This window comes from Drosophila novamexicana, unplaced genomic scaffold (assembly GCF_003285875.2).
Source record: "Drosophila novamexicana strain 15010-1031.04,08,12 unplaced genomic scaffold, DnovRS2.1 tig00001689-arrow-arrow-pilon, whole genome shotgun sequence".
Classification (NCBI taxonomy): Eukaryota; Metazoa; Arthropoda; class Insecta; order Diptera; family Drosophilidae; genus Drosophila; species Drosophila novamexicana.
In genome coordinates, this window is record NW_020824875.1 from 170,115 (window position 1) to 184,802 (window position 14,688).

General features: G+C 38.8%; 1 protein-coding gene across 1 annotated transcript in view; it reads left to right on the forward strand.

The window, feature by feature from the left end:
* The window catches only part of LOC115768126 (dynein beta chain, ciliary), a 294,885-nt gene that overhangs the window by 155,433 nt on the left and 124,764 nt on the right, over window positions 1-14,688 (forward strand). The window contains exons 6-7 of the mRNA XM_030712620.1: window positions 11,657-11,823; window positions 11,874-14,636. Coding sequence (XP_030568480.1) covers window positions 11,657-11,823; window positions 11,874-14,636 — 2,930 coding nt within the window. The remainder of the gene's footprint in view (window positions 1-11,656; window positions 11,824-11,873; window positions 14,637-14,688) is intronic.

Consider the following 14,688-nt stretch of genomic DNA (forward strand, 5'->3'; position numbering starts at 1 on the left):
AAATCAAGTTAATAACCCAATTAATTATTGGTGTAGCTGTTGAGTAGATGCGGTGGCAATTATTGTCGCTAGTTCGAACCCTACCGAGGAAACTATTTTTTTTTTTATTTGTCTGTTGTGGCTATTGAGTGGAGACGGCGGCAAGTAGTGCGGTTAGTTGCGAGCTCAAATCCTGCAAAGGGAACTTTTCTTATATTTTTTTATTTATTTTTGTTACAACTAATGCAAAAGAACACGCAGCGCTGAATTTGGTGTTGGAATAAGAAGGTTCAGGGTATCCCCTAGGCGGGAACTCTTGTCTAGAACCTCTTACTTGATTAGGTATGGCAAAGGTCGCTATATATGCCTTCAATGACTTGAGTATGTTTATTGTGTCTCTTTTTGGAATTTTGAGAATTTGTCTATTATGGTTATAACATATTTGGAGTAGATTAAATATAAATCTGTGTGTACAGATATGAAGACAAATGTCTCACGTTGCTCTGGTTTTTGTTGGGAGCAGGAGTTCTCACACGTCACTGGACACTATTTTCTGCCAGCAGAAAAAAGGATCGTGAATTCAAATCTTCAAGCGGTGGAAAATCTGGAGGCTCTTAGATACGAGGAAAAGAGCAAAAGTCGAAAGTAATTTGCTATAAGTTTAGAAAGAGCGAACATATTTCTACTGTGTGCCTTGCGACTGCTCAGAGCACAGTAAAGAAAGTGGAAATGTGTAAATGTGTGGTAATCCAACCAAAAGATATACTTATCCATACTGGTGATTCCGTTGCCATTCATAAAGGAGCTGTACCCACAAAATTTTCTGGAAAACGATTTCTTAATATTGTAATGCTTAAGGGCAAATTTTGAATAATAATGATTTTGTTTTGTATTTTAAAATTGATGTAATGTAATGTAATAATCAGAGAAGGTGTAAGGTTTAAGTCAAGGTTATAAAGTGTAATGTCGTAACTTCGTAATATCCAATTTAATTTAATACACTGGCACGTCTGTGTCTGTTGACTTTAGTTTTCAGAATGTTTTACTATACTCTATTTATGCAAATTCCAAATGTATGTAACAGGCAAAAGGAAGCATCTCCGACCCCATAAAGTATATATATTCTTAATCAGCATCAATAGCCGAGTCGATCTAGCCACGTCCGTCTGTCTGTCCGTCCGTCCGTCCATATGAACGCAAGGATCTCAGAACCTATAAGATCTAGAAGCTAAAAATTTTAGATGTAGATGCTCCTAGCTCCCGCGCAGATCGAGTTTGTTTCCGATAATCGAAAACTTACTCCATTTCCAAGCAATCGATAAAAATATATTTTCCTGTTTTTTGGGCAATTTTGGTAAATAATAAGAGCTAGAGTTACCAAACTTGACATATAGCTTCTAAAATAGAATATATATATATACATTTGATGTTGGAAGAAGAGGGTTCAGGGTATTCCCTAGTCGGGAGCTCCCGACTAGAACCTCTTGTTTTTTTTTAATTTTTTGTTTATATTATGTTAATATAAAAATGTTTGTTAATATGTATGTGTAAATGTATATGTTTAAAACTATGTGTATTTAAAAAAAATATATATATGTGTTAGTATTTTTTTTTAAATGCTGTCTCTTTTTTATAAAAGAAAAGAATATTTCTTTCTTTTTGAGTTTCTTTTTCTTAAATTCCATTTTCCTTTTTTATTGTTTTGTATTATTTTGTTCGAACAATTTTGCTGTATACCCAAGGGCTGTTGTGACTTTGCCGAAGCATTCTGGGCAGTTCTCACATTATTGTTATTGCCATTATTATTGTTGTGGCCTCTAGAGTATCCTCAATATTGGCCCCTATTTCTATTGTTGCCATCTTTATTATATTTATTATTATTATTATATCTATTACTATTATTTTGGTAATTTCCACGGTAGTTTCCGCGGTTATACCCTCGGTTAGGTCTATATCTTTGTTGCTGCGCAGCATATACGTCTGTATTTGGGTGTCCTACTGCGTCTGCGCGACTATCGACGAACACAGTTGTAATCTCACTCATTGTATTGAAATTTCGTAATTTCATTACAGACCTAACTTCGTCAATTGTGCTGTTTGCTATGATTGATTTTACAGCAATTTCGGTATATTCTTGCGATACGCCGTTAATCATATGTGCAAAGCAAAGCCCTTGTCAACTGTTCGACTTCTTAAATATATATACTTGCTGTCTTTTGCTTTTGCTGCGGATTGAAGAATTTAGCGGATAATGCTTTAGGTGATTCGCCTTTTATACCGCTTTTTAGTTGTCTATTGTGAACACAATTGTTTGTTCAGTGTTGATTAAGTTTCGAAATGGCCTCTGAGTCTAGTTTTTATTGGGCTGACTGCTGTAGTTTCATGTATTCCTCTTAGGGAATCCACTAAACTAAGAGCATCGATGAAACTTTGTAGATTCTCAGACTTTCCACTAAACTTAGGTATGATTGAAGAGGCTAGCTTAAGAAATTCTACTTGTCACATGGCCATTTAGAATTTTTACTTCAGTAATAGTCTCTGGTTCAGACTCAGATAGTTCGGCTAGTGTGATTACCGCTGGTATCGTAAGATCGCTTATATCTTTGTCTTTTGTATGTTTATCTGATACATACGACCAATGCTGAGTATTAAGGTTTTCTTTATTGTCGTGTATCAGAGAACAAGCTTGGTTAAAAATATTCCTATTTTGTGTTAGCACTTGTATGATTTATCAAAGTTTTCTTTTATTTTAATTAATGCGACGTTAATGTTTTACCATTCCATTTAATTTTAAAATAAATTATTAAAATGTGCAAAGACATATATAAATTTTCAATCAAATAGTTATATATTTTTAATTAATTTTTTTTTCAATAATGTTTTTAAGCAATCTTTGTTGCTGATTACTAGTAATTTTATTTTAAATTTTATCCAGGTCGTTTGCCTGGCTTTGATATCGCTTTTAATGCATTTATTATGGTACTTATACAATTTGTATAATAGATGTGCTACTATTATAAAAATTGTAACAATAAGTATTGTTATTAGTTTTAGATCGGTGTTATCACCTTCGACTTTGTTTATTACGTTACCTGTCGAGAATACAGTTTTTATGAATTCAGCTTCGGCATATAATTTAACCGAGTTGTCCAAACTTATGACATTTTTTGCTCAATGCCAAAGGTAGATATATGCAAGAAAATATTTTATACTGTTTTGGGGCACCTGAAATAATAGTGAGTGACAATGGGATTCAATTAAAATGCCTGGAATTCTCCTCGCTCTTGTCTAAATGCGGCATACAGCATATGTGTACCGGTGTATACTCGCCACACGCAAGCGCGGTTGAAAGAGTTTATCGTTTGGTTAATGATGCTTTATGAATTCGGTCTGCCCAAAGCCTATGGGATGTATACATTACGGGATATATACATTACCCTTGTCAGAGCCAAAGCCGAAGCAGGAAGTGTTCTCTAAAGCCGGAGCAAGCTTTCAGCATCGTCTGAATGTGTGCAAATAAGCATTGAACCTCGCTACCCATTAGTTCCTGCCGCATAATTAGGCAGACCAACGTGACCATGTGTTCGACCCAGATATTCCCGGACCTTCTGCAGTGCAGAATTTACGGATTTACAACATTAAATAAAAATGTTAAGCGCCTTATATATCACTGATATTGTCTATCGATCCTGATTTAACGTGTAAACAATATATTTCTACCTTCACACAATTCAATTAAGATTCCACAGAACGTCAAAGTGAGCAAAGTGTAAAAGAGAACAAAGGTAATAAGGCAGCCTATAAAACATTATCAAGTGAATAGTTCGACAAATATCGCGATCACTCTTTCCAAATATCGACTGGCACCTCCACCCTTAAGCTCACAATTGGACCATCTCTTTTTCCTTCTGCTCGTTTTGGCTACGACCCGGCTACCACATGCCTCGGATAAAGTTGAATAGCAAAAAAATTAATAAATCTGTTCTTAACCTCTATAATCTACCTGGTACCCATGTGCTGTCTGCCGGCGGTTCGAGTAAAAATTCCAACATATATGGTCTTCGTTTGAACGTACCATGTAAGATGGCTTGCAGGGCCCTTTTGGCCACTAACGCGGATGAGGCGTCAGCCGGCGTCAGCCGGCGTCACTAATCCCACTGCTAATGAGGGGATGGCTGCAAGCACACCACGAGTGTTGGCCCTGCCTGCAAGATACGAGGCCGCTGTCCGATCTGCGGGAGACCGCTGAAGGCTGTGATAAGGAGGCTAGGGTGCAGCACCCGGACTAGTGTGCTATTATTGTGGCGCACAGCAAGGTTGGTGCCATGCGAGGCGCGTCACAAGCTGAATCCACATTCAAACATTTCATGACTGCTAGCTCCCATTATCCTGGTGGAGTGGTAGAGATGCCGCATACGGAGCCACCTCCTGTGTAAGATGGGACCAGACCCTGGCCCGAGTGTCAGAATCTTCTTGGTGACATGGCAGAGGAGTACTATGGTCGGATAACAAACAAGTAAGAGGTTTTAGTCGGGAACTCCCGACTAGGGGATACCCTTAAACCTCTTCTTCCAACATCAAATACATATATATATTCTCTAGAAGCTATATGTCAAGTTTGGTGACTCTAGCTCTTATTATTTAACAAAATTGCCCAAAAAACAGGATATCGATATCAATTTTTATCGATTGCTTGGAAATGGAGTAAGATATCGATTATCGGAAAGAAACTCGATCTGCGCGGGAGCTAGGAGCATCTACATCTCTAGCTCTTATAGGTTCTGAGATCCTTGCGTTAATACATACGGACAGACGGACGGACGGACAGACAGACGGACAGAAGGCCAGACAGACAGACGGACATGGTTAGATTGACTCGGCTATTGGTGCTGATCCAGAATATATATACTTTATGGAGTCGGAGATGCTTCCTTCTGCCTGTAACATACATTTGGATTTCGCAAAAAAACAATATACCCTTATATTCCATGCCATCTTGCCAGAGGCTACGCTGCGTTCCTACGCAGAACTGCCTGCAGCCATACCGGGTATCATGTCTTTCATAATCGCATGCAGGCCCCCAAGGAATCGTTAGAAGATTTTGCAATGTTCGGTGAACTACCGCCTGCAACCTACAACAGCGTCATGGTACCCGATTTATAGACGGTATTCGCGAGACGACGTACCAAGTTTTAATTCTCGCCAGTAGCCCGGGTACCTTGACAGAAGTGCTTAATATGGCCAATCGTCTTGAGGCGCAATGCCAACGACGGACCACTGGCACCGTGCCTAACGTGACGACAGTACTGCCTAGGACTCAGGCACGCTCCCCCAGAAGGAATGTCAGACCCTCGCGGAAAAACACCACGAGCAGCTTGAGCCAACCTCGTGACCCAGCGGAAAACTAGAGCAGGTCAACTTTCGGGAGCGATCATCCGCTCGCATTATCAGACCATTCTGAAAGGAACCAAGCCTTTGTAACGAACCATTACATGATCGATGCACCGTTTGAGAAAATGGCCAAGCAGGATCTAGATCCTGACCATTCTCTGGAGCACCACCACCTACCTGTAGAGGAACTTATATTTTTTCCGAGGAGGTGCCGCCCGGCGTGAGTGCCCAGCAACCGCCACTGGCTAATCAAACAGCTATACGACGCCCCTTCGAGCACCTCTCTGAGAACCCGGTGCCGGACTCTATGCTCCTTTACCAAAAGTTGAAGCTGTCCAGGCGCCGTTGTGTGAAGAGCTTCCGCCCGGAATGAGTGCCCCCGAACCGCGAGCTCAGCTCTCGGCTTCTGCGTTTCGGTCATGCAGTTCCCTGGAACCCCCACCGTGTACCCGCCGCCGCCCAAACAAGCCTCTGCCGGATCTCAGTCCCAAGAAGTTGAGGCCATTCTGGTATTGTTGTTTGATGAGTCACCGCCGCGCAAAAAGCAAAGGTGGAACGTCTAGTAACTGACATGCAGAGTAGGCGCGGAGTCCGTCCCTCTACAAGCCCCTAGGCATCGCCCGTGGTGTTGGTGCGAAAAAAGATGGCTCCACGCGATTCTGCGTAGACTATCGGCGGATTAATGACATTACCGTCAGACTCCTATCCGCTACCCAGAATGGACTTGCAGAGCGGATACTGGCAGGTGGAAATGGATAAAGAATCAAGACCGAATACGTCGTTCGTTTGCGCCGCTGGCTTATATGAATTTAATGTCATGCCGTTCTGACATTAAAACTGCCGGCTTAAGACTGAGTCCATATTGTATCTGGGACATATTGTAAGCCCCAACGGACTGAAGGCGTGCACCGACAAGGTTAACCAAGTGAATTTATGTCAGACTTTGCCACGATAGCTCGGCCGTTGCATGGGCTCACTGAAGCCCACCGTATTTTCGCTTGGTTCCCGGCCGCCCAAGAAGCTTTCGACTTTCTCAAGGCAAAGTTGATGGAGTCGCCCGTTCTCAGCTTCCCGGACCCCAGCGGCCTTTTCATTTTAGATACCGACTAGGGAATACACTGAACCTTCTTATTCCAACACCAAATGAAGTTCGCGCAACGCGCTTGTTTAAAGTAATAAAGATAAAAAAAAAGTTCCCTTAGTAAGGTTCAAACTTGCAACTAACCGTATTACTTACTGACGACTCTACTCAACAGACGAACCAATAAAAAAAAACATAGTTTCCCAGGTAGGGCTCGAACTTGCGACAGACCGCAACACTTGCTACGCCTTTAGTTAAAAGCCACACCAATAATTAAGTATTATCGAGAAAAAAAAAGAAATAAAATAGCATTACAGGAAAAAATCGCAATTACAATGCAGTTAGAATGCGATAGAATGCGAAGCAGACTCGCATGAATGTGTGTGTGTACATGTATACATAAATTCTTAATGTTTTCGCTAGCTGTGCCATCCAATTGCGCAGTTACATATAACTTTGGTTTTCTCTTAACCGATCTTAGTGAAATTTTCTACAGTAAATCTTATTGTACCATACAATATTTGTGTATTCTCAAAAAGTCAATTGCATTAAAATTGTTGCTTAGATTGGTTGGAAATATAAGTTGGGTTATTAACTTGATTTATAGCTGTGATGTGTTAGCGTGGAGGTGGCGATAGCTATAAAATGAAAGATACTTGATATATATGTAATATTTTAGAAGCAACATATCAAGTTTGGTGACTCTATCTCTTAATATTGATCAAAATATTGAAACAAACTCTGCGCTGGCATTTGGACCACCTACATTTAAAATTTCAGGTTTATAGCTCTTATAGGTTCCTTGCGTTCATTCATACGGACAGACGGTCGGACAAACGGACAGACAGACATGGCTAGATCGACTCGGCTATTGATACTGATCAAGAATATATATACTTTATGGGGTCGGAGATGCTTCCTTTTGCCTATTACATACATTTGCATTTTGCACAAATACAACATACCCTTTTTACCCATTTTTAATGGGTTCAGGGACAAAAAAAAGGTGAGAGCGCGAGAGTCCGAGAAGGTGTATTTATATTGATTGCTTCCTCACGAAAACTTGCTCACCAAAGAGGCAATGTGCAGTTAAATATAAATAACAAACAACAACAAGAAGGCTACATACAGAGCTATTAGCGCAAGCGCACAATCAAAACTGCACAAGAACACAAGTTTAATAGAAACAATATTTAAAAAATAACGAGAAAGAAGGGCTGTCTTCGGCACGTCGAAGATCTAATACCCTTGCATACCCAGCCTTTTCATAATGCTTATAGTGATTTGCCCGTATTTAAGAAGTAAATAGTTAATGCCGAGTTTGGTTAAGATATCTTGAAAAACAAAATACATACAACTTAATTTTCGACCGATCGTTCCTATGACAGCTATATGATATAGTGGTCCGATCTTAATAGGATTTTGCATATATATGAGGAGCATAGTAAAACCAATAAATGTAGAGTTTGGTCAAGATATCTAAAAACAAAATACATACAACAACTTAATTTTCGACCGATCGTTCCTATGGCAGCTATATGATATAGTGGTCCGATCTAAATAGGATTTTGCATATATATGAGGAGCATAGTAAAACTAATTAATGTCGAGCTTGGTCAAGATATCTTGATAAACAAAATGTTTTTTCATACAACAACTTAATTTTCGGCCGATCGTTCCTATGGCAGCTATATGATATAGTGGTCCGATCTGAATAGGATTTTGCATATATATGAGGAGCATAGTAAAACTAATAAATGTCGAGTTTGGTCAAGATATCTTGATAAACAAAATGTTTTTTCATACAACTTAATTTTCGACCGATCGTTCCTATGACAGCTATATGATATAGTGGTTCGATCCAGCTGGTTTTGACATATGTGCTGCGTGCAACAGAAAGAGGGACTTCTGCAATGTTTCATAAAGATAGCTTTAAAACTGAGGGACTAGTTCGCAGAGAAACAGACAGACGGACAGACGGTCAGACGGACATTGCTATATCGACTCGGCTGTTGATGCTGATCAAGAATATATATACTTTATGGGGTCGGATATGTCTCCTTCTATGCGTTACACATTTCACTAAAAAATTATAATACCCTCTGCAAGGGTATAAAAATGCACAGGCCACAAAAAATAAACCGGGAAGGCAAACAGAAAATAGAAATATATAAATAATTAAAATGCCGGTGTTTTATTAAATTAAAAACAAAAGGGAGAGCACATCAAAAACACATCTGTTCACTTTAAGAGGAGAACGAATGAATCAATGTGTTATAGATTTCAGAATGTGGGCCAATTAACCACAAAAACGTTGCATTTTTTTCGATTCATAAATATATGGCTGATTTACAAAACAAAAAATGATCTAAAATATTTACGATAAATGTTTTTCAGCTGATGACCTGGTGATCATATCAACTTTTTAGACTATAATGCTCCCAAAAACCGATAATTTTCCATTTTTTGTTTGTTTTGTGTTTCACCACCATTTTCAGTATTGCACGCTACTTTACAACGTGACGTCGCCGTTGTTTCCTTTGTTCATTACCGAACACGATTCTTTTTTTCAATTTTTATTTCTGGCGCCTTAATAATTGTTGAATTATTAAGTTGCATGCATCTATTAAGCATCTTGTCTTGGTGATGGCTAACGCTCAATATATATGGTAATAAATATGTCATCGACGAGCAGCGAGACATAGTGACGAACCATACTTGCATAATATCGAACAAGCAATATTATTACAGACGTAAGTGTTGTACTTGCTGAAGACTCTGGTCTGTGTTTCGTAAAGGTTCCCCGTGATAGTTGATAATTGATTACGTGCGTTGTCAGTATGAATGTACATAACATATTTTTACTGAGTTCAAAGGTTTTAATGAAATCTTCATATATATTTACCGCCCTATGTCCCTTCAGTTGATTTGTTAGTTGTTTTGTCTGTTCGTCCGTCCCTTCTTCTGCCCGCCCGTCTGTCCGTATGTATGAACGCAAGGATATCAGAGCCTATAAGAGCTAGAGACTGAAATTTTAGCTGTAGGTCCTCCTAGTGCCTGCGCAGATCGAGTTTGTTTTCGATAATCGATAACTTACTCCGTTTCCAAGCAATCGATAAAAATGGACATCGACATCCTGTTTTTTGAGCAAATTGGATAAATAATAAAAACTAAATCCACCAAACTTGATATTTTGCTTCAAGATTATTATATATATAGAGCTAAATCCACCAAACTTGATATTTTGCTTCAAGAATATTATATATATATCAATCAATAAGTATGTTTCATTTTATACCTATTGCGCCCTCCCCGCTAACACCTCATAACTATAAATCTAATTAATAACCCAACTTATATTGCCTAGCAATTTAAGCCTAAATTTTAATGCAAATTTAATTACACAATAATATATACTTTATAAAATTTCATTTAGATCGGTTAAGGAAAAACCAAGATTATGTTTTACTGCGTAATTATTATTTTCTGTGGTTACTGGTTCCGCTGTTGAGTAGAGGCATAGCAAGTGGTGCGGTCTAATTTTTTTTGCTGGTGTGGTCAGTTGCGAGTTCAAACCTTGCCAGAAAACTTTTTTTTATTAAATTTATATTTATTACTTCAAACGAGCGCGTTGCGCTTACTCCATTTGGTGTTGGAATAAAAGTGTTCAAAGTATTCCCTAGTCGAGAGCTCTCTCTCTCTCTTCTTATACCCCGAACCCATTAAGAATGGGTTAAAAGGGTGTAATGTTATTGTGCAAATGCATAAAACAAAGAAAGGAAACTTCTCTTGTCCCATACATTATATTTATTCATGATCAGCAACAATAGCCGAGTCGATCTAGCCATGTACGTCTCTCTGTCCATTTAAAAGTATGAACGCAATTATGCTGCTGTTGCTATTGCTGGGTTTGCCGCTGCTGCAATCGATTCCTTCTATGGCGTGGTCTGTTTGAGTATCTGCAGCTTCATTGGCGTATATGTGATCCTTGGTGCGTGGTTCAAGAATTTCTACATTTTTTTTTTCCAACTTGTTTAAGTCAACTGCTGTAATCGGCACATAAAACTCTTGTAGGTAAACAATAGGCTATAAGCAATAAGACCAATTATCGGCTGCCTGCTTCGCATAACAGATTGCCACGAAAGCAAAAAAAAATCCTATTTCCACCAAGGACGGATAGATTTCCAAAAAGTGCGAAGCTCCCCTAAAATGAATTTTAGGAAAGATCTTTAAAAATGATTTTGAGGCCGATCAGATGCTAAACATTAAAGTTTCTTACAAACATTTTTCGCTAATGTCCCATTGTTGTGGGTGAAATTTCCCAAATCGCTGAACGTATCTATTAAGTTCTTATGTAGATCTTCGAAAAATAGTATAAAGCAAATCGCACAAAACTTAAAACTTAATAAAAAAATTGCACTTACCGTGCATGATTTATTCTGCGAAGTATGTGAAAAAGCCTCAAATGATTTTACATATTTAGCCTTGAAAATGAATCAGTAGGAGACCTTATCAACCAACAAGCAGCAAGTCAAGAAAGCTGCTAAGGCGGCATGATTTATTCTGCGAAGTATGTGAAAAAGCCTCAAATGATTTTACATATTTAGCCTTGAAAATGAATCAGTAGGAGACCTTATCAACCAACAAGCAGCAAGTCAAGAAAGCTGCTAAGGAGGCAAAAAAGGAGGCTTACAAAGAGTTATCCTATAGACTTGGCCAAACGCCGACTATAATGAAGCAAAATTAACATGTATACATATATGTATACATTGTTAATAATTAAATTAAGCTATCATTAACCAAAACTCACGCTGATAAAAGTTGCTAAAAGTAAAAAGTGACCGAAAATAAGCAAAAAAAAAAGTAACTTACAAAAAAAAAAAAAACAAATGAAAATAAATGAATCTTTGACCTCCATTTCCACCAAAGAGGAATACGTTTTTGGAAAAGTGTGAAAACACCCCTCAAATGATTTTTAACAAATTTTGATTTCTGCATATTTGCGGTTAAAATTTCCCGAAACCCGTCTTAAGGTGCACCTTCATCACATAAGGTATCTACAGTTTCTGCTTCTTATCTCTTACGATTTGGACTGTGCGTTGACCACCAATTAGTTAGTCAATAAGTTATTCAGTCAGTCAGGACAAACAGATTTACACATAGATATTATAATATATACAATACTAACAATTCTAATAATTGCAGCCACCAATACCTTCGACAGAGGGTACCGATCCCTTTGAAATGATCTGTGATGATGCCCAAATAGCTGAGTGGAATAACCAAGGGTTACCTAGTGATAGAATGTCTGCGGAGAATGCTGCCATTTTGGTTCAATCCCAACGCTATCCGCTAATGATTGATCCTCAGTTGTAAGTTTAAAATTATCCAAAAATATATTAAACTAATCAATGCTTTATAGACAGGGCATAAAATGGGTGAAAGCAAAATATGGTCCGGGTCTAGTAGTGTTGCGTCTAACACAGCGGGGATATCTTGACTTAGTAGAAAGGGCTGTTAGCAATGGAAACGTACTTTTAATAGAGAACATTGGAGAGAACGTTGACGCTGTACTAAATCCATTACTTGGTCGCATGCTGATCAAAAAAGGAACTATTTTGAAGATCGGCGACCGTGAGATTGACTTCAATTCCAACTTCCGTTTGATTTTGCATACGAAATTAGCTAATCCGCACTATAAACCTGAAATGCAAGCACAAACTACACTTATTAACTTTACTGTAACACGTGACGGCTTAGAGGATCAGTTATTGGCTGAGGTAGTCAAGGTTGAAAGACCTGACTTAGAATCTATGCGTACACGTCTTACGCAGCAACAAAACCATTTTAAAATCACATTAAAGCTTTTGGAAGATGATCTATTGGCGCGATTGTCCTCTGCTGGGGATAATGTTCTTGAAGATATAACCTTAGTTATGAACCTTGAAAAAACGAAGAAAACAGCCGACGAAATTGAAGTAAAGGTAGCCGAGGCCAAGATTACAGGTGTTCAAATTGACTCTGCCCGAGAAGCATACAGACCTGCCGCTGAGCGAGCCTCTATTATATATTTTATACTAAATGATTTATTCAAGATAAATCCAATCTATCAGTTCTCATTAAAAGCATTTACAGTAGTATTTAATAACGCAATGCTTAATTCTACGCCAGCTGAAAAACTCAAGGATCGCGTTGAAAATCTAATGGAATCAATTACATACAGCAGCTATATTTACACTTCTCGAGGGCTTTTTGAGCAGGACAAACTAATATTTCTTACTCAAATGTGCCTTCAAATATTAGTGAATATTGGCGAAGTGGAGCCTACTGAACTAGATTTTCTTCTCCGATTCCCGTATATGCCCAATCAAACTTCAAATTTTCCGTGGCTGACTCATATTGGATGGGGAGGCATTCGTGCATTAAATAATTTGCCAGCTTTTAAAGGATTAGAAAAAGATATCGAAGGATCGCATAAGAGGTGGATGAAATTTATTGATTCGGAGAATCCCGAGAATGAGAAATTACCTGGTGAATGGAAAGCAAAGTCGGCAATTCAAAGGCTCTGCATAATGCGCTGCATACGTCCCGATCGCATGTCATATGCAATGAAAGGTTTTATTGACGAAAAATTAGGATCCAAGTATATCGATGCGCGGTCCATCGAATTTTCTAAAACCTTTAAGGAGTCAAGCCCAGAAACTCATATCTTCTTTGTTTTATCACCAGGTGTTGACCCACTTAAAGATGTAGAAAAAATTGGCAAGGTGTTAGGCTATAGTTTTGATCATGAAAACTTTCATAGTGTTTCATTAGGTCAGGGGCAGGAAATTATTGCAGAAAAAGCTATTGAGACAGCTTCACAACAAGGGCATTGGGTCATTCTACAAAATATTCACCTAGTTGCACGCTGGTTGCCTAGCCTTGAAAAGAAAATGGAAGCTTCTCTTATTAATGTGAATTCCAAGTATAGACTTTTTTTAAGTGCTGAACCTGCAGGTGACCCGTTAATGCACATTTTACCGCAGGGAATACTGGAGTCTGCGATTAAAATTACAAACGAACCGCCGACGGGTATGATGGCTAACATACATAAGGCCCTCGACAATTTTAGCGATGAGACACTTGAGATGTGCTCTAAAGAAACGGAGTTTAAAGCTATTCTTTTCTCTCTATGTTACTTCCATGCCGTCGTGGCTGAACGTCGCAAATTCGGGCCACAGGGCTGGAATCGATCATATCCATTTAATGTGGGTGATCTTACAATTTCAGTATATGTTTTATTTAACTACTTGGAGGCTAACACTCGTGTCCCTTGGGAAGATTTACGCTATTTGTTCGGAGAGATCATGTACGGTGGCCACATCACAGATGATTGGGATCGTCGATTGTGTCGCACTTATCTTGAGGAATTTATGCAGCCAGAACTCATTGATGGCGATCTAGAGTTCTGCCCCGGTTTCCCTGCCCCAGGAATTCTTAAATATGCTGGATATCATCAGTATATCGACGAAAATTTGCCATTGGAGAGCCCTTCCCTATATGGCTTAAATTTAAATGCTGAAATTGGATTTCTCACAACAGTTTCAGAACGACTATTCAGAATTGTATTTGAACTACAGCCGCGAATGTCAAGTGGTTCAGCCGGAGGGGGTGAATCTGTGTCACAAGAGGATATTATAAAGGGTGTTATTGAAGATTTGCTCGATAAAGTTCCCACACCTTTTAATATTGCAGAGCTTATGGGACGTGTAGAGGATCGTAATCCATATATTATAGTTGCTTTCCAAGAATGCGAGCGAATGAATATTCTTATGTCCGAGCTTAGACGATCACTAAACGAATTAGATTTGGGTCTAAAGGGAGAACTCACAATATCGTCTGTCATGGAGGATCTTATGTTATGCCTCTATATGGATCAAGTGCCTGAGCAGTGGACTAAGCTTGCCTATCCAAGCTTGTTGGGCCTGCAGTCGTGGTTTGGGGACCTTATGCAACGTCTTCGTGAGTTAGAAAGTTGGGTTTCTGATTTTCGATTGCCATCATCCATTTGGCTAGCTGGCTTTTTCAATCCTCAATCTTTACTTACTGCAATTATGCAGCAGACAGCACGTAAAAATGAGTGGCCCCTTGACAGAATGTGTCTCAATTGCGACGTCACAAAGAAATTCAAAGAGGAATTCACGTAAGCTTCTTCAATTATGTGTGATCCGTAGATAATATTTTACCTTTTTAAA